This window comes from Rissa tridactyla, chromosome 8, assembly GCF_028500815.1.
Source record: "Rissa tridactyla isolate bRisTri1 chromosome 8, bRisTri1.patW.cur.20221130, whole genome shotgun sequence".
Lineage (NCBI taxonomy): Eukaryota > Metazoa > Chordata > Aves > Charadriiformes > Laridae > Rissa > Rissa tridactyla.
This window is the reverse complement of record NC_071473.1, coordinates 38,998,962-39,026,486: the sequence shown is the minus strand read 5'-3', so window position 1 is coordinate 39,026,486 and position 27,525 is coordinate 38,998,962. Positions and strand designations below refer to the sequence as shown.

General features: G+C 36.2%; 1 protein-coding gene across 2 annotated transcripts; it reads right to left on the bottom strand.

Moving 5' to 3' along the window:
* Positions 1-3,747: 3,747 nt before the first annotated feature.
* Positions 3,748-25,518, bottom strand: ODF2L (outer dense fiber of sperm tails 2 like). 2 transcript variants are annotated; one of them, XM_054212654.1, is made up of 14 exons: positions 25,434-25,518; positions 22,381-22,443; positions 22,078-22,149; positions 20,130-20,246; positions 16,828-17,013; positions 15,387-15,496; positions 13,703-13,838; positions 13,033-13,143; positions 11,787-11,891; positions 10,474-10,632; positions 8,309-8,430; positions 8,060-8,222; positions 7,034-7,159; positions 3,748-5,222 (listed from the first exon to the last, which is right to left on the bottom strand). In XM_054212654.1, exons 1-14 carry the CDS (start codon positions 25,503-25,505, stop codon positions 5,094-5,096), a joined length of 1,671 nt encoding a protein of 556 aa, XP_054068629.1. In that variant the 5' UTR covers positions 25,506-25,518; the 3' UTR covers positions 3,748-5,093. The 2 variants fall into 2 exon arrangements, with proteins under 2 accessions (XP_054068629.1, XP_054068630.1); XM_054212655.1 differs by lacking the exon at positions 11,787-11,891.
* Between the last annotated feature and the right edge of the window lie 2,007 nt (positions 25,519-27,525).

Genomic DNA, 27,525 nt, shown 5'->3' with positions numbered 1-27,525 from the left:
TAACATTCAAACAAAAAATGCCTGTTTATAGGTCAGTTATTTCCTGCCAACAGTATTGTTGTTCTCAATAAAACCAGTATTTTAAAGACACTAGATTGGTCTGAGAGGGAATGATTTACTTATCACTAGGATGATATGCCTTTGGACTGGGAGTAGCTGTAAAAGCTTTATCCAAAGGTTGCAAACCAACAGCATTACCTCAAGAATCCTGAGAGGAGGGTGCGGATAGATGTGGATGGCAATATAAAACACACTCCACCTTCAAACGTTTGGAAGCTTTACTACTGAGTGACAGCTGCTGTAGGATTCCTGCTCAGCCGTAAGTAGACAAGAGACTACTTTGAACCCAAATGCCTAACAGGGTGACCTGTGTGACTGCAATCAATTCATGTTGAATTCCCCATCAGTGGACATCAAGACAGTGCTCTCACTTCTCTGGCCTTAAGGACCATGCTTGAGCGATGTCAGCCTTAAAGCGATCCGCAGGAAGCTTTCATTGAAAAAGCAAAAAGAAATCTGTATGAAATCATTGTATCTACTTCACGCCCCGCACAACCCTTTCCTATCGGTCCCTGCTTTGATCCCTGTTTGTGCTGGCCAGCTCTGGGCCTCCCGGCGCTGGAACGGCTGTACGCAGATGTTACGCTGCCAAACAGCTTGTCAGCGGAGGAAGCCAAGTCACTTTTCCTGTAGGAAAACCCCTGACAAAGTGATTTTGTCACAAAAAGTCTAACCTGGCTCTTTTCCAACGCAGGATGCTGGACACGATTCTAGCAGAAGACATTTTGAGCTGCATGGCAACTTTTCACAAAAATTCACAACTTTTCCTTAAACTTTTCACAAAAATGCAAGTGTTGATTTCATTCACCATTAAATAGAGAAAAGGACTAGCTGAAAGAAATGGTGTGCTAGTAACCTATCACGCTCGACTGAGGAGTCATCCATATGGAGCACAGCGATCACTACGTGTTTTTGATAAAGATATCCCTTAAGGAGGCAGGTGTCCAGAGGGAAATCATTGAGTTTCTGTGCTCTTAGTGGAAAGACTCCATCTTACAATAGGATTTATAGCAGTTTTTGTGTCATGGATGGGAAACAGATAAAGTTCTTCGATCAACCTTAAGCCACTAATAATAAGCTACTTGGCAGGCAGGATTAAAGGGGGCTTCAAGTAGCCCTAAAACTTATGCTTCTGCTTTAAATTCTGTGTTCCCATACATTAACAAATCTAAAGCATATGATAAGATAATGATCTTCTACTTCAAATCCTTTCTTTCTCAAAAACCAGACAGAAACGAGGCACCAACGTGTTACTGTCCATTTTATCACAGACAAAGAATTGTAGGAGTAGGGAGTTCAGGTCAACTCTTCAAAGTATGCCAGTTTCAGGACTCTACATGCTTACATTTAACCTAATTAAAGCTCTGAAGTTATGATTGAATATGGAAATGCACTGGCTAGAAAGTGAATCTGCCAACCTCAAAGCACTTGGTTTTTCCTAACTCTGAAATCCTGTCCCATTAAGAGACGCGCGCAGCAGTGTACACCGCATTGACAAGGAGCACCACATGGATTTAAATGCAGCGTGATCTCTAAATGCCATTTTAAAATGCAATTTTGAAAGCCACCAGTGCGGACAAAGCTGGTGGAAGAGGAGAAACATGCAACAGCGGGATCTGTTCCCCCGATCCTGACTCTTCCTGCCTGACGGCTGCCTGCCCAGCCAGCAAATGCGCCTCAAGCAGCACATAGCAAACGAGGGGTGGAGAGCATACTAGTCCTCAGCCTAATTGCTCATTAAATCCTGGCTACCTTCTCTCTGTGCAAGACAATAAACAACTGCTGTATGCACCTGAAGTTGTGCATATCCTACTGGCAGACTCTCTCCGCACCCAGCTATAAATGACAGAACAAACTGACCCAAAAGCAGGGCCATAGCAATCACACTTAAGCCATTCCTGGAAAACTCTACAGCAAAAGATCTAATTAATTATTTAACATGGGTAGCAAATAAAGCAATATACAGATATTGGGTAAAAACAGTAACATTGTAGGTGGCTTTGATTTAATTTACAAAAAGAACACTAGTATGAGTTCAGCCATGCACTCTCTTATGAACCTTGGATCATCCTGGGTCAGCTTTTGTGAAAAATTACCGCAAAAACCTAATCAAAAAATCCTACAACGCATATAATGCACAACATTCAACTATGTACCCTAGTAAGTCTATGGTAAAAATGTCTCTTTTACTAGAAAACCTACTAAATACAGTAGAGTTAGAGAACGCTAGCATTTTAATCTCTATTTTTTCCTCTAGCCTGTTCTTACCCAGCTAAAATCTCTTTACGACTTTCTACCGGGCACACTCATCACTGAAAGCATGCTCAAACTTTTACGCAGAATTGCTTATTTCTGCTGCTTTTCTGGCCAAGGACTTCCTGAGCAGCAGAAGAGAAACCTTCCTACTTGCTAAGAGTGCTGTGAATGAGCACTACCAGACTGAAAACATCATCAGATAAGCAAGTACAATAAGGACCAGTAACTGTTGGTTTTGTAGTTTTTCTGTACATATTTGTAGCAGTAAGATGTTTCATCCGACTGTCTGTATTTGAAAACTGCAACAGCATATGAAGCTTTTGGGAAAATGCTAAATCCAAATCTCATTTGAAAAAAGGCTGAGAGGTGAGATGCTGGTAACGCCATTATTATCAAGGGCTTCTAAAATCATCTGGGTGAAAACTCCCATAAAAGCAAGAATAATGAGCCTGTTTCTTCCTGGAAAATTAAGTGTCACTTTGCTATGTGATGCAGACAGTAAAATTAAAATGCTTTAAAGAAAAATATCAGCATTCCAAAACACAGTCAGTTCAGTATAGCTGTATCCAAGAATTCTGCAGCATGACACGTGGCTTTCTAGGCTGTAAAATGAACAAGGCAAGAACCACTTCAGCTGTATTTTACACAGTTACTAAAAATACAAGCAGCAATCTAGAGTAAATGCCAGACCCTTAGGTAGCTAGAAAAATAATTTCATTCATTACTTTATTTAAAAAAAAAAAACAAAACACAGCAACTTCTGGCTCTAAATGAGCCAAAAAAACTTTAAAATGCAAATAACATGATCAGCTAACACCGGTTCAAAAAGGAACCAAGAAAAAAAATAAGTGATCTTTGTGACTAGTATCCCTATTTCAACCCTGCAAAAAAACCCTGAGAGCGCCATAAAAACTTCACCATCATTTGGAAAATGCTGTCTTCATTTGATATTTCTAAGATTCCAAAGATCAAGAATGTATATTCCAGTGATTGAATATGAAGAAAAGGAATGAAAGTCTAGATTAATAGAATGGAAATTATGGGTTGAGCTGAAAAAATTTCTAATTTTATAACTTAAATCAAGTCACATATACTTTGACATATCTGACATTTATTTGTAGACATTTAGAGGTAAAGAAGTACCTGAAGCTGTCAGCAACTTTAATAATTCCAGATCTATTCCTTGCAAATGACAGGAAGAAAAAAAAAAGGAGGGGGATGGGACGGGACATCTAATTTGCTGGATAGCAAAAGATAGGCTGAGATCAAGTTACCGTACATCTTTGTATCATTTATCAATGAAAAGAGTAAAATTTTCCATAATGACTTTTTAAAAACCAGTCATGGACTGGATTCAACTCTTTATTTCTGAAATCTTTCCTTCATAGATGATGACTTTCAAAAAGGTTTTTATATTTTATAAGTAGCACAAGCAGAACTAAATGAATACAAATATGGTTGTAAGTATGTGTGTGTAATGCAAAACCCCCTGAAATTTAACAGAAATATTTGCTACTAGCATGTCATATGTAATAAATGATAATTTTATTTTTAAAAAGTGCACACAAGCAGATCATTAGCACTTACCAGTATTTGTTAGGATGAATAAGCATTTGCAAAAAAAAGAAAACATCGACATTCTACATATCATAAATAACTAACAATAAAATAATATGTTTAACAAGCAGGTATTGTCTGTGGATGAATTAACTTATGTTTTCAGTCAAAAAATATATATTACTAAAATACACATTCTAAATTACATATATTTATCTGAATGTACTACTTTTCAAAAAGCATATCACAGCATTTATACAGCATAAAAACAGTTACTTTCTCATCAGACTTGATTTTTGTATTAGCCCTGCGTCAGCTGAATATTTACATGTGTTTAACCTGAGGCATAAGTCAGTCAGTGAACAGCAGTCTTGTACTCAAACACAAATACTTAAATACCTTACTGCAGCTGCGTCACCGTGAAAGGGTGTATCAACATATTCAGAAATTAAACTGTAGATGTATCTAAAACACTTCCCTACTTATATTTGTAAAGTATTTCTATAGTATACTTCTGATCATAATGGGACATAGGGAAAAAAGGCTGGATGGGACAGCCTTGTGGCAGCAACTATTCCATGCAGCATGGTAGTTTGGTGCTAAGCTATAGGGAAAAGAAAGGAATGGAACCTAATGCTCTCTAAATTTTTGCCTGTCCTAATAGGATAGATGTCATTATCTTGGGCAATTAGATTTCTACAGTAACAGAAGTATAATGACTAATAAATATTATATAATTATTAATAATTAAAATGCGCAAATTACTGTGCAACCAGTCCACAGGTGTTTTCTTACCTGATGTGAACTGAAAGGTAATCTGTGATCGTCTGCGTTTTCCATGGACTAAAAGGACGCACGTAAGATTTTACAGCACATGTGAAATTCACAGTCCAACTTACAACTTTGTATGCATGCGCCACACTTACACACCTGTCACCACTGTCATGCAGCCTGCCTTTTCACTTCTGACCCATGAATAATACAATTATTTATATCAGTAATACCAGGCAAATTTCCCATATGTGACCAGCCAGTAGGATATAACATAATGACTGACCTGCTTTTCCCTGCCCACAACGGAAGTTTTCCTAGGGAAGAACTAACATTATAGTGCTCAATCCTGCAAGATACTATAAGGTCTCAACAGCCTTGCCTCCAACAAGACTTAGAGACAAACATTGAAAAGTTTCTTTATTGTTAAATAAACTAAACTAAAGAATTCAGCCAAACATTGTTACGTATGAAGCTTTCAAAAACCGCACATAATTCTGGATGCTCTGGTTCTTGTTCTCTGACTTCTGCAGGCTGTTCTCCAGCTCTTTCAAGCATACTTCATGGTGCTTTTCATTCTAAGGAAAAGGAGAAATGCAATGCAGCTTAGAAATAAAATACAAATCAATAAAAATCATAATGTAAGGCTTATAAAAATTAGGTACTAGTTGTCTTATTTACCTGTGAAAGTTTTCAGAGACTGCACAAAACTGAAGGTTCCCAAAAAGGCCTCAAAATATCAAAGCTTTATTTATGCTCAGTCAGGACCAAACTGAACATGTCTGAATAGGCTTATAATCCAGAAAAAGTCCTGGGAATGTAAAAACTAACCTTCTGAATTTTTATCATGAAAGATTTCTAACATCTTAAATCTATTATGGTCTTAACACTCTCTCTCATGTTGATCTGTCAAGGAAACATCTGTTATTGATCTCTGATGCAACATGATTTTTGCCGCCTATAGTTCCTTACATAAAAACGATGATTAATAGCAATATTACCTACTCATTAGTTCCATACCTGATGCACACCATAGATCATTTGTTACATAAATACCACAGATATTCAGGTATTTCCTTTTATGTCTATTACAGATTTGAGATGCTAGTTTGCTAAAATAAATTCAGTTTCTAAAAAATGGAATTATAGTCATCAGATTTAAATCCAGCCTTAGAAAAATGTAATCAGGTTAGAATGAATAACTGGATAAAGTTACCTTCACAGTCCTATTTTGTTTCCAGTTTCACTACAGCAACAGGAATAAGACCATTTTATCATTTTCCATAATGCATTCTCAGTTATATGTAAATTTATTTGGAATAAAAAGCAATTAACTAATTTAGAACAGTTCTCTCAGACATATATATCTTTCACATTTATATTTTAACTGTAAGGTTCAAAGAAAATTTTCTTTTTTTTCTATTTTACTTATTAAAGTATACTGTATTCAGAACCATATCTCAGATGTCGTATTTAAATCTTGAAAAGAGTTTGCATTTAGGTTGGCTTGATTTTAATCTTGAATGCTTCAAGTCAGGATATGGAATATTGTTTTTGAAAGTCTAGGAGAGTGATAGTAAACCTTTTTAGTGTCTTTATATTTATTTTAAATAGCTTTGTAGCTTATTATTACTGATCACAGGACAAATCTCTAACTGTATCAAAACTTTGATTATAGAAAATGATTTGCCATCACTAGTCTAAGGAATTCAGCTATGTCTCACATTTTATTAATAGCGAATGTGCTGAAATTTTCTGGATTAGATAAAACAATAAATCAGACTTCTTTTGTTTGTTTGTTTTCAGAAAATATTACTCATCCAAAATACCTTCTTAGACTGTGGCTTTGCTGGATAGGTAAGTATCAACGTATCAAAGCCTGGGCATTTAAAGGCTTGACACTTTGAAAAATCAGAATCTCTCTTTTGTTACTAACTACGTTTATGTGCAACATCTGTATATAAACTGAAAGCTTTTCAGAAATTCCGGTATGATCAGATTCTTGTGATCAACTCAGGGAAAAAAAACCAAACCCTCTACATGGAACTGTGATGCATTTATTCAAATCCAGGTATGTTTACTGAACATGATTAATCTGAAAGGGAAATTACAACTTCATACATATTGCTTGATTTTTGCCTTGCTGGGAAAACTGGATTGAGTAAGAGATACAAACTCAATAAAGTTCTAGTGATTTAGATAGACTGGGCATGTTAAGTCTATTAGAAATGTCAATATACAAAGTGTATTGTCAAGTTGAATTATTTTGCTGTTCCCGAAAGTGTGTATCAGTGCTATTAGTAGTGTGTTTTTCAGTAAAAGGAACTTTTACTGTAAACAGTGATATGGTAAGTAATTTCTTAAGTCATAAGCAGCATTATTTACTCACACGGTGAAATATGCAGAGAAGTTGTTTTTTCTCTTCTTGCCCCTCTCTCACTTCAGTTTCAAGAACTAACATTTTTGTCTGAAGGGCTTGCTCTTTGTATGACATTTTTTCCAGTTCTTCAGCTATCTATAATAGTAATGAGAGAGAAATGATGTTTATTTACTTTCACTTAAAGCCCAAACTGAATTATTTTCTTATACCTTGGCATTAATAGCTCTATTTCCTATTCCATCATCAATACTTTATTAATTTCCCATGCACAGAAATTAAACAAACCTGGTAAATATTATGGCTAAATTTGAAAGAAGTTTCAATTTGGAAAAAAATGTAATATTATTGGCAGGGAGACACTTTTGTAACTCATTTGTAAGTTAAGACAAATGTGTTATTTTTTCAAAACCAAATCAATATCCTCACACAGTATTGTGAAAATTCATATAGTTTATCTCAACATGATTAATCTGAGACAGAAATTACAGCTTCATACATATTTTCTGATTAAACCAATATAATTCACTGTAATCTAATCGCCTACATTTCCTATTCCATTTGATTTACTGTTTGCATCCTTTCTGTAAATGACACATCTCTGCTTAATATTAAAAGCGTGCAAAGCCTTCCTCTAAAATGAGAAAGATTTCAACACCAAAGTTCTTCTGGGCTGCCTATTACAAAAAAAATAAGAAAAAGGCAAGATTAAGGGTTTTTTTTCAGAAACATTTTACCACGTGTGTGGGATTTAATATTAGGTGGTTAAAGCAACTTGATTTGTCACCAAAAAAATGATAGTGAAATGTTGGTCCACTGAACTTTGTTATTAATTTCAATAGCATCCAAATTCCACAAAGAAGATGAATTGTGCAATCCATGTTTAAACATGCAGAAATTCCCAGTAACTTTTTAGTTTACTCCCTACATGCAAAATAATCTTGTCCCATCTTTTCTTCTCCAGCACATTTGTTTTTAAAACTATTTTTAAATACAAAATGGCACACAAGATTAACAGATGTATTAAATCATCAATACCATTTTTCTCCCTTCTTCCAAAGCAGATTCCAGTTGTCTGCTTAATCCATTATATTCTGCAATTTTCTCTTCAAGCTGGAATTTACTGCACTGAAGATTCTCGTCTTCTTTTTTGAGCTGACAAGCAAGTTCTTCATTTTGAAATTCCATCTTTTCTAATTGCCTTTATGCAAAACAAATTAATACATTATAATTCACTATAGCAGAAAAGTGTAGGAAACAACTGCAGTCAGATTTTTAAAAAGTTACCTTTTAAGATCTTCATATTTCTTCCGAATGTTACAGTTTTCTTCTTCTAAGGAATGACTGCCCATGGAAATTACACTGTCTTCCTCATGTGAAAATGACAATTCGTTTCTAGTTGAAGAGGCCTATATACAGGATATTACAGTGTAAAGTCAGCTTGCCTATTAAAATCCAATCAAACAATTTAACTGTAATTTCAGGTAAACACTACATTATATTCAAGTAAACATTATCTTGTATTTAAAACAAATAAGATACAGCCAAAGTAGCAGACTAAAACTTTGTGTGAACACTTTAAGGCTGAAAACCTGCTACATAACAAAGTGAAGTCCTAACGAAACCCATATGCTGCTCATGCAGCCTTGTGTATTAGGAGTTGGCCGGTTTTACCTCCTTGTGAACTTTGACTCTTAAGCTTTAGATTCCAGCAAAAATAAGTTCCCTCACATTATTGTCACAGGAAGCATAGAAATAATACCGCATATATATAGTTATCACACAAGAACAGTGTAGCACTGGCAAAGAATTTCAGAAAGTAGTGAATATCAAAAAAGACAATCAAGTTCATAAAAAGGTGTATCAGTAGCAGATGCTGAAGAAAGCAGGAAGCCAAACTGTCTTCCCCTGCCCAGCATCCAGACTGACAAACTTTTACATGTTTTCTTTTAAATCTCATAACAGTAGTGATAAGATTATTGCTCTTGCTGCCATCCATCAACACTAGATTAGCAATAAACAGCCACATCACCAGCCTGCTGGCACCCTTATTTAAGGGGCAACCTCCATCATTCACTGGATTACCTCAAACAGTTCGGTCCAGTAATTTGAGCTAGTCTGGCTAATTTTGTTTAAGTGAATTACAGGCTGCTCAGCCAGCAGCCTGGTAGTAGCAGAAACCTCCAGCAAAGGCGTAGTAAACTGATGTCCTGGTCCAGCTGAACCCCGAAGAGGGTTTCTGCACGTGTCCAGTTACTTCAAAAGGAATTTTTCTAAATTCTGGTCACAAGATCAAGTATTAGAATCTCTCAAGGGCATCACCAAGATTTAATGCTCACATTTAACTGCTGTTCCACAAGACTAGTGATTATATTCACAAATACTTCACTATACTTAAAGAATTTTTTTGCATTTATTCAGGAAAATATGTAGTTAGATTAAAATTACATACATCATTTTATATATGCACCTCAGAATTAATTGTTGCTTAAGTACTTTGCCAAACAAAGATGGATTTATGAGCATTCCTGTAAGGAGTATTTAAAATTATACACTCAGGAACAAAATTTGATACTATAAAGATCATCTTGACAAGAAATTTAAAAAAAATCAAGGCCTGTTTTTTTTGAAAGGCATACAAAGTCTATAGGGACACAGAGACTCACTATGTTTCAGATGAAGTTTTCTCACTGACACAGGAAGATTAAGCCCCTTTCTGACCCTACTGATTCGAACACCTTTGTCATTTGTGCTAGCAGAGTATTCTCTTCTAACTCAAAAGCACATCAAAAGAAAGAGAGAAAAGAGAACAACAAAAAACCCCAAACTTAGCCCTGGCATTGAAATTGATGTCACAGAAAAAAAACCAGCTGAGGAATTACCATATTCAGGCCTAAGAGAAAATACAAGCAGTAGTGCTAAAATACGGCTAAAAATAGAAATTATACTATTAAAGCATATTTTTAAAACTATTTTATCAACCAACACAATGTCATCATTAAAATGTTAAAGTTCTACATCATCAACAATATAATTTATGAATATTTATCTGAGCAAATATTGTCTGGTTTATAAATTATTCATTAAAAACAAAACTAATGTGGAATTAAATTATTCCACTAGATAATAACTGAACTTGCACATTTATTTCCAGGGAAGAATTCTGCAACACTTCTCAGGACATAAGTATTCAAAAGGATCAAGAATATATTCACTTAAAAGACAGAATCTAAAAGTAACCAATCTTGTCACATACTGAATTCACGTAAATATAGTTGGCAATAGTTTTACTCGCATTATGCTATTTCTACAGAAGAAGCTTTTGATTTATGAAGCAAGTAACAAAGGAAACCGCACAACTATCACACATGCTAATAGGAAAAAAATGTTCCACAGACTTTCTTCCACATAATTTTCTCATTTATCTTTAAAAATCAGCATGTTCTAAGCACCTGAACCTGTATCTCCTTAAGGGTTTTGCATTTCTGTGCGTGGATTCTTTCCCAGGACACGAGCTTTTCCTGATATCCTTGCTGCTGTTCCTCAGCTGCTTTCAGCAAGTCACAAACATGTTCAAACTCCTTTAACTCAGCCTCCGTTTTGTCCCTCACCTGCACAGTAGCATCACAGGAAAAAAATGTAAGTGTAAAACCATAAATTAATTGTTGTAATAGTTAATTGCTTTCCATGTAAGTAATAAATCTGAAATTCTACACAAGTTGCATAATATCACCTATTTTATGAAATACTGACAAAGTTACAAGTTCACCATTGGAAAAATTTCCATCTCTGACTACATTTCATTAAATGACTCAGTAACATTCACAATAACAATTCACAAAATTATGCAAGCGTTAAGAGTTCATCATGCAATACCCATATTTTGATTTTATTTTTACTGCAATATATTTTAGGAGATGGCATACAGACACACTAAGCATCTTATAGAAAAAAATTTTGACCTTACAACTAGTGCAGTATTTGAAAAGAGGACAACACCTAATGCAATCTGAAGTCACATACAATGCTGTGCAAATATTAGTTATAGGCTAAGAAAATATTATTCTCCATTCTACAACTCAATCATGGAAAAATAAAGTTAGTATGGAATAAAATTAACACCTAAGATGCTTCTCTGTGACTAATTCTGTTCTCTAAAACAGAACATTGCAGGCAATGCAAAACCTATCCCTGCCTCAGCTTTATCGCTTAAAATAACACGTATTTTGCTGAGCTGAGGGAAGTGATTTCCTACCAATTTTGTATTGTTTTCTGATGTTTAAGAGTGTGTTAACTGTATTCCAGTATTCAGATCCATCTGCTGAAAAACTTAAAACTCTTATCTGTATGGATTCTCTGTTTTAACTGCTAGTTAAAACAAAGCAGTCTTACAGTGGGTTTGCTTCCCTACGCAACTTTCACAGCTGTTCTGTTAAGAGATCTAGTTTTAAAATCATCAACAACAAAATCACATTTAAAAGCGAAAAATGAATTCTTGATTCTAAAATAGCAGCCCAACTCCTTAGTCATTACTTTAGGAACCTTTTCTCAACTGTTTGCAATTGTGTAGTATCCAAAACACCACCAGCTCACAAGTAAGAGTTAGTAAAACATTCAGTGAATTTTAAAACAATTTTATACACAGAAGAAGAAAAAAAAAAGAGCCAATACCTTGTGACTTCTAATAAGTGGATCACAATAATGTAGGAAAGATCAATGTCCTACAGAATTGTTTGGAAACATGCTTTATTACTGCAAAACTTACTTTATCTACTCCTAAGCATTTGTTTTCTGTTACTCTTTTGTTTTCATTTAAGACTGTTCCACATCTGGATTTCAATTCTTCTATTGCTGTTTGCAATTTTTGTACCTAAGACAACATATATTTTTACACAGATTTGCAAGGTGTTTCTTTTAAATGTAGAAAAGATAGAATCATTAGAATGAAGCACAAAGGAACATCTTTGATTTCTAAAAAATAGAATTTCAATATTTATCATTATATGAAGTTATTTATTTTCATTATCTTACTCACCACAGCAACTATAAAAGGTAACCCAGTAAAAGCACTCCGATATCAACATTTTGTTTTAAACAACAGAGAAGGAGCTAGAGAAGCAGCCACTATGACTCAATTCTCTCTCCCCAAATAACAAATATCACTGACATTTCCCATCTGGGCTCACCAGAGGTATGAGCTAGGGAATTTCATCCCACTCACTGCTTAAGCATAGCTGCTCCCTGGAACTACATCTCCCATACTAAAGCTGGCAACATTAATTGTCGCTATGCATTCCAGAGACAAGGCACAATGGTTGTATTTAGATTTTGTATCACATCTTTTCTCTTGTAAATGATTTTAAAAAGAGATAAATAAAGACTGTCAGTGAAATGGTGCCTATATTATAGCAGAAATATATGCAACTTTGAATCAATGTTCAAAAATGTCTTGTTCGTGAATAAAGCCAAATACAAAAAAAGGAATTGATAAAAAGCCCATTTTAAGTCTGATTTATATGTTTTGCCTGTAGTTTCAATGTGGAGCTACCTATGTAAATAAAAAGACTCTTACAATAGTACTTGAATGCTTGTTTACTGTTCTTAGGAATGTGGAAATGAAGATAACTGGAGAGGTAAAATATCATTGGATGCGTCCACTAAAGACATCAGACTCAAAGTTTACTTTTAAAATATAGCTTACTGGATTGACAACTTCCTTTTTAGGAAGCAAATCTTTTCTAAGCAAGTATGTAGTTAGCTCTTTTTGCTTCAATGAGCTTCAACTGGGCTTCACACAATCCAGTAAGGTTTATGTGTGCAAGTAACAGTGTGGAGACTGTTCTTGGTTATGGTTTGTAATGGTACTCTCTTCTATCATCCTCAATGTTACAACAGTATTACAATCACCGTGACAACAAATATGTTTTATTACAAACAAAACCTTTATCATTTCCTCAAAACTGCTTACAAATTTAAAAACCATACTTCAACATTTCAATTATGCTAGTCACCTGATTTTTGTACTGTTCAACAAGGTTTTCCTGCATTTTTGCCTTTTCTTGCAGATTTAGCAGCTCATTTTCAAGAGAAACAGCACTGTTTTCCAATGTAGCAAGGTAAGCCTTGATTAAAATATGGAAAATATAAAAATTGTAAGAGTGTTATTAAAATAACATAATCTACAATGTGATATTAATATCAAGTGACCTGCAGCCATTAAAAAGAGTGACACAATTATTTATCCTGTCAAACAAAAATGATAGCCCACAGTTCGTCAGCTCATGAGAAGATTTATTTTGGAGGATAAATACAATGCAAAACCTGTAAATCTTTTAAAACTTGAAATTAATAACTGAGCTAAACTCAGTTCTTTAATTTGAAAGAAAGTTTTATAAACATACAAGAACATTTTCTAGTTAAGCAATTTTGTAGCTACCGACAGTAAAATAAATGGCATCCTGGTTAATCAGATGATTAGACAACCCTGTTCCTAGCTTTGCCATAGATTTCCACTGATAAATTTTTAATGTCTCATTTTCACTTACTGTAAAAAATGGATGACAAAATTTATTCTACAGGTTTGGGATCTGTAGACAAAAAGCCCAAAGGGCATTAATGTGGTTACTTCATTAATGTATCAGAAACACAGAGCCATTCAACAGTGATTTATAATGATCTCACCTTTAATTTTTCATTTTCAAGGTAAATCTTTTCATTTTCAGAGTTAACAGAATTTAGCTTTCCAAGAATTTCCTCATCTGAGTTTCTTCTCTGTTCCTCCTTTTTTTTCAGGTCTTCCAAAAGGCTTGTGATCTGCCTTGTTAGATAGGCAAGAACTTCTGCATAATATACAGTGCTTCCAAAACTCTCACTATGCAAATTAAATTGTAACTTAACTCATACTCCTTCATTGTTCTTATTTTATTTTAAAAAAGGGAGGGGGGGAGAATGCATTTAAGCATCCCAAGAAAGGAGTATCTATTGAAATAAAAAACTGTCCAGAAGAGTGGTCTATCAAGGAAATGGTCCTAGCTCATTTATAAATAAATTCATTACCTATTACCTAGAACAACCAAGCATACTTCTAAGACAACTATGTATACACATCCTGTACAAAATGGAATGATATTAAATTTATAGGGTCTATAAGATAATGTCCTAATAAAAATATTCCATAGCTAGTTTAGGAATGGTACTCTCCATTATTAAAAGCAACAAATTGTGCTTTGCCTCACCATTTTCTTTTCATGTTAATGAAGTTAAACAATGAAATTTGTTTTGCTGTTTAGTAAGTCATACACTGACTAGCAGGACAAGTCTTCCTAGAATGGCATGTTTCAAGCAAAGACTTATATTTTCATCTAAAATAAAAACAGCAAACAACAACTGGAAGCAGAATGAATACTTAAGGGAAGTATCACAGATGTTTCCCTTTTCTTATTCTTTCCTAGGTGCCTCCTCATATACACTGCATTAATAGAAGGCTAGACAAATTTCTGGACTGATGTCATGTACCTGCACTCCTGTTAAATTTAAAATATGTTGAAAATATTTTCAGAAATATCAGATTTTCTGAAACAAAAACAAAAGAGTCAAGCCAATTTAATTTGAGATGTTACATATTTGAATACAAATCAAGTTCTTGGTAAACATTCTGCCTTAGACCTAGCATAAAGGCATCTACAACTTTCTTTTGTTTATTTGAATTACCGACAGAAAAGGTAAAAGGATATTGTCATTGTCTGCTAAAGAAAATGACATATCCTTCATGTAAATTAAGATTTGACTGCGTAGTTTGAATAACGTTGGACAATTTTGTGTTGTGTTTCCTTACAAGAATAAACTGTTCAAACATGCATCTGAGAGGAACCCTTCACTATCCTCCAGTGGGGCGAGACATTAGTAGAACTGAAATAATTTTGCCATCATTAGTCTCAAGTAGAAACTAGAAGCCCAAGAACCCTCTTCTGTACTGCAGCAGACGCAAGGGTTAACACTCAAGCTGTTGAAGCAGTTACTAGATAAGTGGTTTTGAGGAAGCACCATAGTAGCTACTAGCAAGTTCAGGCTAATCAGAAGTATGCAGGGGAAAGAATATGTTCCTTACTTATACGGGGGAACGAAGTTTTAAAAAAAGTTGTGAAATGCAGCAGAAAGAAGGCTAAAAATCTTAAATTTGTTCTAGTCTCCAACTTCTAAATTCTGCTCAGAATTTTTAAAAATAATTTTAAAATTTAAAAAAAATTTAAAATAATTTAAAAAAATACCTAAAATTGTTTACATTGTCAACACTGAGTACTACACTACTAAATATCAACACTGTCTGACTACAGAAACAAAAAATCAGATCAACAGTTTAACTTACTTCTTAAGATCTTCTACTTGAGTTTCTAACGTTGTCTTTCCTTCAACCATTCTACCATGCTGGCTTTTCCAGACATCAGAAGCTGACAGTATCTCAGACAGTTTGAATTCCTAGAGAATACAGGAATTATGAATTATGTAACAAAAGAATGTCACTGAAGAATGCCATCTAGTTCTACAAATTTTTCTAAACACAAGAGCTATTTAATATAAGATGGCTTTATTGGATCTCCCTAGTACAAAACAATGTAAATTTTGTCTTGTCTCAAAAGAAAATAAACAAACCTACACACATTTTAAAAAAGTAAAGTCTAAGTCAAGACTTACTTTCAAGGCAGAGACACAGTAAAACACTGGCACTGTATATCAACAATAGAATACAACAATATTTCAAAATTTAATATGAAAATATTTTCTTACAACAAAAATATTTGTCTCCAATACATCTCTACTAAAAATAAATTACAAAAAATAAAATTCTGCCAAAACACTTTAAGAATTAAAAAATAATAAGTAAGAAATGCAAAGCTAGGTAAATTCTCTCAAAGAAGTATGGATAACTAAGCAATACATGCTATCTTGAAAGTCCACCAGGTCTTCAATGGGGAAAGAAAACAACAGTGCGACTACAAAACATGAAAAGTTCAGGAGTTAGTTGCCATCCCTCTGTACTGATAAATGTACTTAAAGATCCACTACTGTCTTCTCACAAAGATCAAAGAAAACAAAAAGCATTATATACCATCTCGTGGTATACTAACTGGAAAAATATATCTTAAATACTGACATATCCAAAACGATGGCAACACATCTATGAGCATTGAAAACATGCTCCTATTAGGACATCTAAATAAGGCAGTGAAGATCTCAGCACAGTTCTGATCCATCTGGCCTTTTTGAACAATTACACACTGTAGGGATATGCAGGGCAAGAATCTAAGGAGTAATTTGGACTAAGGAAGTTCTGTACTTGGATTTTGAAGTTTCAGAGCAAGCACCTTAGAAACAGAAAGCTAAGTATCCACATGAGATGTCATACATTGGTAAAAAAAAAAAACAAAGACTTTGAACTCCAGTCATGGATTCTCAGTTAATACACTGTGCTTTTGAGTTACTCAGTGTAAATCCAGAAAGATTTAACGGGAAGATCACGAGAGGTGTAACTGAAAGCTGATCATACCCGTCTTACTTATTACAGTTTGAAATGTACAACCTCATGGCTTAAGACATTCACTAAATTTTAACAGAACAAAGGCAGTGAACGTAGTAACAGTTTGCATGTCACTTATAGCAACCTTTTCCTTAAGCAAGGTGCAAAAAAATTAGAGAGACACAAACACAGAATGACCAACCAACTTTTCCTATTTTCCACAGGGGAAAGTCTCCCAGTTGTTCAATTTAAAGCAATACAGCACAACATTGCTCACAGCATAGTCACTCACATGTTCTCTTATTCTGGAGGTTAAATTTTCCACAGCTTCTTCAAAGCAGTCAGCTCTTTGTTTCTGGGACCTGATTGCTTTTTTCAGAGCAGTCTTCTTTTGCTCACTTGTTTCCCTTAAGGCTAGCATCTGGTGCTTGCATTCACCAACTTGAAGTTTCCACTCTGCTATTTTCTTTTCTAGAGTCTGCAGCATAATTAAACATCAGCTGTTTTCAAATTCTGTACCTTACAGATCATTCTACATGTCACGTTATTTTTGTGACATAAAATAATCAGGAGTACCAATTATATTTATAATCTGTTTCCGTAATGTCTTTGTATCTCAAATTTTATGGTTGATACAAGGAGCTAACCAAGGTATGTACAGCAGCAGGCAAGAGAAAATACATGAAGGGAAACTCATTATTAAGATGATCAAGAGATGAGGTGAAGGAGGTGCAGAAGCAAGCAAGAGTTGGGAGAAAGAGAGCAATCTAACCATCACTGTGTGCTATTGGAAATGAATGCAGAATTTCAATGTAGAAGGCATGGCCCATTTTTATGACATGGAAAATAAAAGTGGTTTCATAGAATCATAGAATTGCCTAGGTTGGAAGGGACCTTTCAGATCATCTAGTTCAACCATCAACCTAACTCTGACAAAAACCATCACTAAATTATATTTCTAAGAATATCACCTTAACAATGCTACTAGTGATATTCACTGATGTAGTAGTAGTCTGTGTTCTGAATCTATAGTGATCATACACGTAACTAGGGCTGGAGATCAGTATAACTGCATATGAAATTTGAATATGAAAGTTAAGATGTTGGATTTGATTTTTAAGATCTTGCATTTGATTTTTTCAAGTCCAGAGGCTAGAAAAGGCCAGGGTCTTTTCTTGAATATATGTATTACAATATGGTCTGTAATTAGATGGCAATATAGTATTTTCTTGCAAGATCTCTGACTTTTTCCCATGTATACAATGGCCCCACTCCACTGAAACAGAATTGTTTAGTGAAGAAACTATTTTTTAATGGAAAGTTATATTTCGTGTTCAATGGATAGTGAAGCAGAAAATACAAAAAGAAAAGATTAAGTGCTGCCTTACCTACAGCAGAAAATTGTTGAAAGGTAATTAAAACAGGCTGTGATAAAGCTTAAACCACATCTGTAAATCACACATTGTAAGGACAACAAACAACTGTAATGTCCTGAGTGCTTAATTTTGCAGCACTCAGGAAAAATAATACATTTGCATTAAATGTATTTTTAATGCATGTAATTGTATTGTCAAATGTGTACAATGCCATTGAGATGAGAGCTGGGTTCTACAACTGTCATCATATTATCTTTTCTATTGCTGTTAATATTTCTGACTAACTAGATTTTTATATCAGTCTGATGAAGGGAGTGTACTGATCCCATCCAATCCAGGAAGCTGACTTCTCTAACTTCATGACTTTTGTATTTTTCATCTACATATCACTGTCATTTAAATATGAAAGGAAAAAGAGACCAGACATTAAAACACTATGCGATGACATACAATAAAAGCAATACCGGACTCTGCTTCAAGGAGAATCCCGGATGTGATTATTTTTAAGGTCCTACAGCTTATCAAAACCCTGACCAAGCTACCAGTAGACAACTACTTTCATAAAGACAAGTGCAAGTTCCATTCATATCAGTTATTATCATTCTGTCAAACTACAGCAATGTAAGTAGGCTAGCAGTGTAAAATTTGTCTCACTGATAAATATCCTAATTGTAAGAATGACTAATGCATGTTTCCTACATTGAAGTTTAAGTCTGACACTTAATTATGTTCTACATGAATAAACACCAGAACGACATGCAATTTACCTACTGACTATGTTAATGTGCCAGCCTTATTCGATGTATGTCGTTTTCCAAGTAAAAGATGGTCTCAGGTACTGAGACTCACCAAAAAGGAAAAGTACTACTTCAAAAAATGAAATGACAAAACCCCACAAATATGGAGGAAGCAGTTTTCATATATACATGCTTATAGGGCATTTAATAAACAAAGATGTGACTTGGGGAGGGACAGCAGAAGAACACCTTCAATAAACAGAGCAAAGAGAAAATCTGAGTTTAGGTAGGGACTTCTTTAACTGTTGGTATAAGTAAATAACTGTTATCCCCACTTATAACCGCAGGAGGTCACAATCACACTAAGAATAAGTGCTCTGGGCATTATTCGGTTGCTGAGGTAAATTTAAATTGAGAATTAATTTCATAAGGGTAATGCTAAGTTTTCGCAAGCTTTTGTCCAGATATTAACAAAATCATCACCAGGATTTAAGGTAGCAACTAACTTCAGCACTTTTTGAAGAGCAAATAAACAAAACCTTTAAATAAAGATCGAATGAAAATACAGTTGCATATCAAGTTACTGTATCTAATGAAAATGTTGTTGGAATTCTATAATTGTACTAGCTAGAACAAGAAAGCAATATTTATTCAGAAGAAAACATGAGGCATTTATAGACATACGTGACTTTTTTTGAAACTGAGTTGCTATAGGTTCCTTGACAACTTCAAATGAGACCATTAATAGGGGATATACGCTACTAGAAAAAGTTCAGAAATTAGAAATACATTCTTTTTTAGCCAATGTTTGGTCATTCATGCCTACATTCTTGACAAGTTTCAAATACTGAAATCCGAAGCCACACACAGCTCCAGCCTCTGACACAACCTCTTCCTTGCCTTGTTCACCCACCAATAACTGATGCAAATGCCCATATTTACCTCTTGCCTTTTTTCACAGAAAATGTAAATAATTTCACCTACCTTAAACAAAGTTAGACATTAGACTTAAGTGTTTCTCTTCCAGTCAGTATTAAGAGGTTTATTGATTCCTTCGCAGTCAATAAAAAGAAACAGGTGGTGATTCATCACCCTTATCTTACAACAGAAACTCATCCTGGGGAGCTGCCTATCTCTTTCTATTGACTACATGGAGACTGCCTCAGGATCGATATCTATCTTTTAGATAGCACGGTTAGGTCAGTGCAAATGCTTCTATGCTTGCTTAGCTTCTCTTCAGCAGAACTGCTAGCGTGCACAAGTTGAGAAAATGAAAAAAAACAAACCCTTGTGTGGTCAGGCAGACTGTGCAAAATATAAATGCTAATGATTTTTACTGTTTGGGATTTTTCTTTTACTAAGAGTTTGATTTCAAGTGAAACTTTAAGATTTAACTCTCATATCTAAGTTAAACTCTGACGACAATAAGGCTTTGTTAATTTTTTTCAAATAAATTGAAACACAAGTAAAAATATGTTGACCTGTATTTTCACTTTTAATTCATCATTTTCCACTTCTTTTCTTTGAATCTGATATTGCAGGTGAGCTTGTACTGCCTTTACTGATCTTGACAGATGGCCTTCTTTCTGTATATTGACCTAAGAAAGAGAAATAAACACAAATCTATTGGTCTATGGAGACAGGCTGCATGATGCTATCTATATTCATTCTACTTTGCCGTAGTTTCTAACTGACATTTGCATGTTCTCAAAAGCTGGAAAAGATAAAACATGCTCTACAAGTATATTCACAAGCAGTAACTTGTTACTAATGTTATTCATGTCGCAATCACAGACTTGAAAGAATGTATGTATAATTGATGCCTCATATTTAATCTGACTCTTTAAGTAGTAGAACGAGGCCTGGAAGCAGGAACTCAGAAATCCAGGCTGAGCAAAGGCATCTAGCTACCAGGTTGACCAAAATTAAGCCACACTGATCAGCTCTGCCTAATTAGGACTAATGATTTAAACTAATTAAATCAGGACTAATTAGACCTGACCTGACCTTCATTAAATACCAAAGATCACCACCTGCTATTAGATGTATTGATACACTTAATTCAAACTCTAATTTTGGGAGGATACATAAGGCACAAGGGAAAAGGCAACTTATGTCGCCAGAACTTAGGTCAGATGATTCTATGAAATTTATTGCAACTTGATTCCTTTGGCTCATTCTAAATAAGAAACCATGAAAGCAGGCAGAAAGAAGTCATATTATGAGTTTAGACAATTTAATGCACCTGTGCAAATGTTCATTATAGATACCAGTAAGAAAGGCAGACTCAGACTCAGTCAGGTATTGATGAAAATGCCATTTATCGGAGATAACATAAGAAGGAACAAGGGTATATAGATAATCATTTATCCCTTCAGATGCTGGGCACCCTAAATTGTTCTACATTATATAGATCTCCAGTCAGGGCACGGCATGCTGCACAGATACCATCAATGCTGATATTTGCTGACATTGTAGTCTTCAGAATCTTTATAGGCTTTTCTGTTCAGCATTTCTACTCTCAAGCAAAAGATGCTTCTGTGAAAACACGCTGCTTCACTTCAATATAAAGACAAGGACATGCCAGCTGTGAAAGTGGGCACCCCCACAGGCTCCTCTATTACAATTAGCTTGCTAAGTTTATCCTGCAGCCAAGGGATATGTTCTGTTGGTTAAGCAAAGAAGAATTCTTAAAGAACAACCATGTCTCTCAACAAACTCCGAGGAGTTACAAAAATCAAAAGTACACCATTGTCCCCTTAAAGGTTTAACAGAGCCTACTCTGTTCCTCGCTAACACTGAACCATGCTGCATTGCATACACGTAAAGTGCACTTTAGGTATACAAGTACTGGAACACAGATGGCTAAACTAGCAGTAAAAAAATTTTGAAACTTTTGAAACTTTTATAGTAACTTCTTATACAGAACAGACAATTCTTCTTTTCCTATGTTGGTTTCCACACTGAGCCCCTTCCTTTGGTTCAGAGAACGAATGAGGTCTTGTCAGTCTTCGATGATATTAGCTATGCTGTCAGTACTACCTTTACCTATTCACTGGGCTCAAAGAGCCATGGAAGCTAACTGTGAACAGTATCTGTTTAGTTTACTCTGTATTACTTAATTTTAAGTATTTTTTTCCAGAACTATTGCAAATTGTAAATGAGAAGCCAAAAGCCACTAGTCTAGATGCATGACCCTCCGTGAACTGTGGGACATTAGTGTTAAGGACAACTTGTATCCTTAATAGGTTTGGATACAGTCTTGATGGCTTTAGGATATTTCTGTAGGAAACATCTTTCAGGATTTTCCTTTTTTTTTTATTTTTCATAGATCTTTGAAATAATTGCTTTTCTCAACATATAAAATTTGTAAATAAGAATGTAGTACATTGGGAGAAAACACTGATTCCAACAGAACTGGTCACTCACTTTTTCAAGTTGAAGCCTGGATGAAAGTTCTTTAACATGTTTCTCCCTTTCAATTATCTTTCTCCTGAGATCCTTCATGGAAAAAAAATAACAAAGAAATTATTTTAATGTCTGTAGACAGCAATCCAACATTAATGCACACTGATGAACATTTCAGCTGTAAAACTGAGATTCCATTTTGTGATGATAAACCACAAATGCACCCACTTTGCCACTGTCACTTGAACTTGTATGTCCCATGATGTAGCCATTTTCAGACATACAGCATAGAACAAAAAGAGACAGAAATTTTAGTTTACTTACAGTATTTTGGGTTTCATTTTCACTTAACTTCTGCATCAAAGTGTCAATGTTTTTACTGTTTAACTGCAACACAGAAGCAGGAAATGTTAAAAAATTACTTCCGATTATAATTAATTTAGAATTTTTTCAATGGTTTTGAATTTGCTACATTTTCAAATTTGGTACATATGAATATAAAAGCTCACATACTCACAAGCTACTTAGAGTTGGTAGTTTAAACCCTAAAGATTCGATTTATTTTGTGCACAGATATTCGTAGCTGAAGAAAACAAAGTAGGGTCATTCCGTACACCAATTTCATTCTTTATTTTAGTTAAAAGGACTCTAAATACCATAAATACTTCAGTGTTATTTAAACACATAGTCAAATAGTAAAAGCATTTTTACAACTTGTAATATTTTAAAGATTAAAGTATTAAAACCTTTCAGAAACTTCAGTTAGATAAGAGAATTTGAAGACTGAACCAGAAAGCATAGGCTGGGAGAACACAAAAATCAACCTACATTAACTTTTACTAGAAATCCAAAAGAATTTATGTGCCTATAATATTGACAACTAAACTTCTCATTGTAAAATGTCCGAATCTGGGGGGCGGGGGGTAAGTTTCCATTTAAAACAAATAGACCTGTGGGACTTTCAGACTGTAAATCCTAAACATTTTAATTTCACTAGTGAGAGGATAAACCCACTGCCTCAAGGCGGAAACTCTGGCATCACAAGTTTTACTACAACTCCTTGCAAAGCATCATCTTAGCTTAGCCTGCATGTTCTGAATGTACGGTATTCATTCCTCAGAATGTTCTGTAATCTTGATCCCATGTTTAACTGTAAAGCCAGTTCATGGACCCCAATTCTACATCCAGGTTTCCACCTCTGCATGCACAGCAAACTTATAAACATTGTATTCAGTAGTAGCCCTATCCTTTCCTGATTACACGGTGTCAGATTTGCTATCAGCAAAAAACTAATATATACACAGGAATGGTGTTTTGTGACCCCACAGTAATTTATTAACAAAATCAAGTGCTTAGAAGACTTCCCAGAATTAAGAAGGGACTGGAAACCTAAATTACTCATACCATCTTTCTATTCTCAGGAAATTGTCTTCCCCACAGTTTGTTCTCCATGAACTTTCTCTCTAACAATCAACAAAAAGCCTCATGCTGTAAGACAGTTAGCATTGTCTAAGAAAACCTGAAAATCAAGAATATTATCTTTAAAATTAAAAAAAAAAAGTTCAGAATAAACACACATCTCTTACAGCTTGCAAGAACAAGAGGTTAGCTTTATGACGTCCAAAAGAAAGCTAAGACAGTTAGCAATGACAAATCACATTTAGTTTTAAAAGAATACTACATTCTTCACTCCATCAGGTTTCTGTGTGAGTTCCATACGACAGTACTGTCAAACAGGAATTCACTGTGATCCACCTCCAGTTTTAACATACATAGCCCACCAAATTCCCTCCAACTTTGCAGAACAGGGCTATGCACGGGACATAACAGAAAAATCTTCCCAATATGTCTGTTAAAGAAGATGGTAAGACTAAATGTTAGTTTAAGACTCATGTAAGAAATGTACATTTGCGTTGGTTCCATGTTTATGCCTTACATATACTTGGTGATCTAGACTGCCAGATTCTTTGCTTAGATCAGTAAAATATTCTCCATCTTGGGTGGCTTTTGTAGTTCTATGGTAATCCTTTTTATACAGAGTTTTTCTGCGTCTCCACGTGGCACATACGTTTTTCCCTCAAATAGCGTTCACAATTATGTAACATTTAGCATCACTCACAGTTAGGACACTGATCTTGCTAATTCAAGGATGTCAACATAAAACAAGTTAGCTCTTCAGGAGAACCGTTTAGGAGAAATTTTAAAGATCAAAGAAATGTCTCATTTATGACTTCCAGCAAGGGTAAAAGCCTGTGATATCACAGGATGTACCCTCAAACTGATCACTCATAGAACACACCTAATCTACAAGGTAAACAGTTTACTTCCAGCGAAGGTGGAGGCCAAGTCCTGGTCAGACACTGATACTATGTTTCACAGTAGAGTTCTTCCAATTTGGAGGCAGCAATGGCTTTTCTCATTTCCCAGTTTGGAGAGCTCCTCATCAGGCAGGGCTGCACAGGAATATGATGCTGCCTGTGTCATGGCAAGCCCAGAGCCAAGTATCAGTGCCTACTACCTAAACGCATCCCATTCCCTCCACTTCCTTGTCAAGCACCAGCAGCCTGCCGTCACCCTCACCCCTTCTCCAAATATCTCTCTCCTGCCTCTACCCTCACACTCCACCATGACTGATGCCCTTGCCAAGCACAAAGTTATCTGTTTACTCTGCTCAGTGCTCCACTGACTACTCATTTTTCCGAAGTGGATTGTCTTGCCTTCTCCACCCACCAGGACCATTTCTCCTGCTTTCAGCCTGTGCCAGGTGCTTCTCCATCAAAAGGATTTGTCAGACTGAGTTTATATTCTTACATCCGTATCTCCTTAGCATAATTGAGACAATGAGTAACAGAAATTGAGAAGTTCCCAACTAAAAAAACCACTTCCTCACAGAATCAGAATGTAGATGGCTCTGCTTCCAACTGTTGCCATAAGGTAAATAACTACACTCCAAACATCTACTGTCTTTTTATTTTTTTAATATATATTTATGTGTCTTGGGTTATCACAGGCTGCTTTTCCTGGCAGACCTCAACTTGTATAACACAGTGCAGGTCTCAATAGCTTTTTCTTGGTTATATAACCAAAACTCAGTTCTTGAATGTAATTATTTTCATTACTTCTTCTTTTATCCTAGCCTATCTATGTTGGCAGAAAAAGACAAATAAGAATTTTTCCACAGTTTCAGTATACTGTTTTTATGTCCAGCACTCTCACTTACCCATTTTTTGAAATATCACCTACTTCCCATGTGTAGCTCAGAAGTATGTTTTGAAATACCTGCTTTGAATCTTAACAAAGTAAATAGAATGAAAAAATCAAGCTTAACAGGAACAGAATGAACTTGCCTCAGTAGCATGAGGAAGAAGAAACCCTACCTGAAGATCGAAGTCCAATAAAGGAGCAGTAGAGTTACGTAAAGATGAGGATGACTGCGATGATGATAACATTTTGTTTTAATGCTGTATAAAAAGACAGTATATGTCAACATATATTGGTGTTCTCTGGATCACTAACTGAAACATTACTGGCATCCCAGGTTGTTCCCTGGAAAAAAATACAGTGTACCAGGCCAAGTAAACCCCAGCCTCATCAGAGATTAACACAGTTAATGCAACTGAAATCTTGCACACATATTCATGACTTGAGCAGCACTGAATTCACACATTTGGTGCACAGAGATCAAATCCCTCAACAGCAGAAAACTGAATACACAAGGAGGATGGAGTAAAGCTTGCAGCTGCAATTTCCCACTTCCCCGCTCCCCGGTGCGGCGGGCGAGGAGCAGGGGTGTAGGCGCAGGCCACCCAACAGCGGCCCTCACCCCCGGCCCTGCTTCGGGCCCTCTACCCTCGCCAAAGGCCCCTGCACCCGCCTGCCTGCTGCTCCTGCTCCTGAGGGGTCCAGCGGGGCAGTGTCCCCTTGTACCCCCTCCCGCGGGGCGGTGTCCCCTCAGCACCCCTCTGGGGGGGGCACTGTCCCGCCCCCGGCCTCCCCGCCTGCGCCCACCGTCCCCTCACCGCCGCCGCCGCCGCCGCCGGTGGTGCCCGCCGGGAGCCGTTGCCGAGGCAACCAGCCGTTGCCGCCGCCTGCTCCTGCCGCGGCGGGCGGGAGGCGGTGGCCTCACCACAGCGGGGCTCGTCCCCGCCGCCCGGTGGGGGCCGGCGCTCCCCGGGAGCACCCACCGGCCCCCGCCCGGGGCCGGTGCGGCCGGCGGAGGCCCGGTGAGACGGGGGGCATTGGAGGCAGCTGCGGCGGCCGCTGCGGCCTCCGCGGGCCTGGAGAAGCAGCATCGGCCCTTCCCCGAAAGGAGGAGGTTGGTGCGGTGGGGATTCACGGGCGCTCCGGGACGTGGCCGTATCCACCACCACCCCAGAGCTTGTGCAGATGGGGCCGCGTTCATGCCCGCCCGGGAGGTTATTTTCAGAGTAAGAAGCTTTGGGGAGCTTTGGGTCCTCTATTTGTTTTCTTTCAGGGCGTTTCCATTAATACATTTTTTCTGAGGTTAAACAATACGTATTTATGTAACCTGACTGTATGTGAAGCTTTTTTTGCCCACGCATTGTCTGACATTGTAGAAAAGCCACGTGTTTTTAAATAAACACGTTCTGATGAAAAAGAAACCAATTCCTCTTACATCACATCACATGAGAAAGCACTAATGACACTTGAGGTGGCACTTTATAGAATACCTGAGATACCGCAATAGATGTATGCAAAGATCACTTTCAGATAATGAAGTGTGCAAAACGGAATGATAATGTGAGACGAATATGGTATGTGTAGATACATGTATACATACATACAGATATGTACATAGATACATACATATCTACGTAGATACATAGGATCATACACAATGATAATCTGCACATTAATTTTGTTTAGAGAAATGCATACTGACAGAAACACTACTTTTTAATATCTAAAAATGTGGGGATTGCTTATACAATATAGCAACCACTATGCATTGGTGAGGGCTAATTAGCATGATAATTAGCATTGCATTCTGTATCTCATAAACAAAGAATGACTTACAAGTTTCAGTCCTCAAAACTGCGTTTTAATGACTGTGGCACAATACACAGAGTGGAAAATAATGAAAGGAAGTATGTCATACAGTTCTACAATGACATTATTCCAAGCCTTAATAAAAGAGGTGTGCTGGAGAGAGGCTTCTTTAGAAACCACAGGAACTCTGCTGAGCGTTTGTCACGGCTCATGACTTTATCTGCTCCAAAGGTATAACTGAACCTTTCATTTCTGTGTCAAGAGTCCAGTGCCCTTCTTTGTTCACTGTTTAATTTTGGCAATAGCCTGCTATCACAAAAGTCTTACAAAAGCAGCAGGTTTGTTGTGACCCTGTTTATACAGTGTTCCTTCCCCATCCTTTTATGCACCGCATGGTGTAACACTGACCAGAATTTCTTTCTCCCAGTAATCCTTAGACACTCACTGCCTTACATAGAA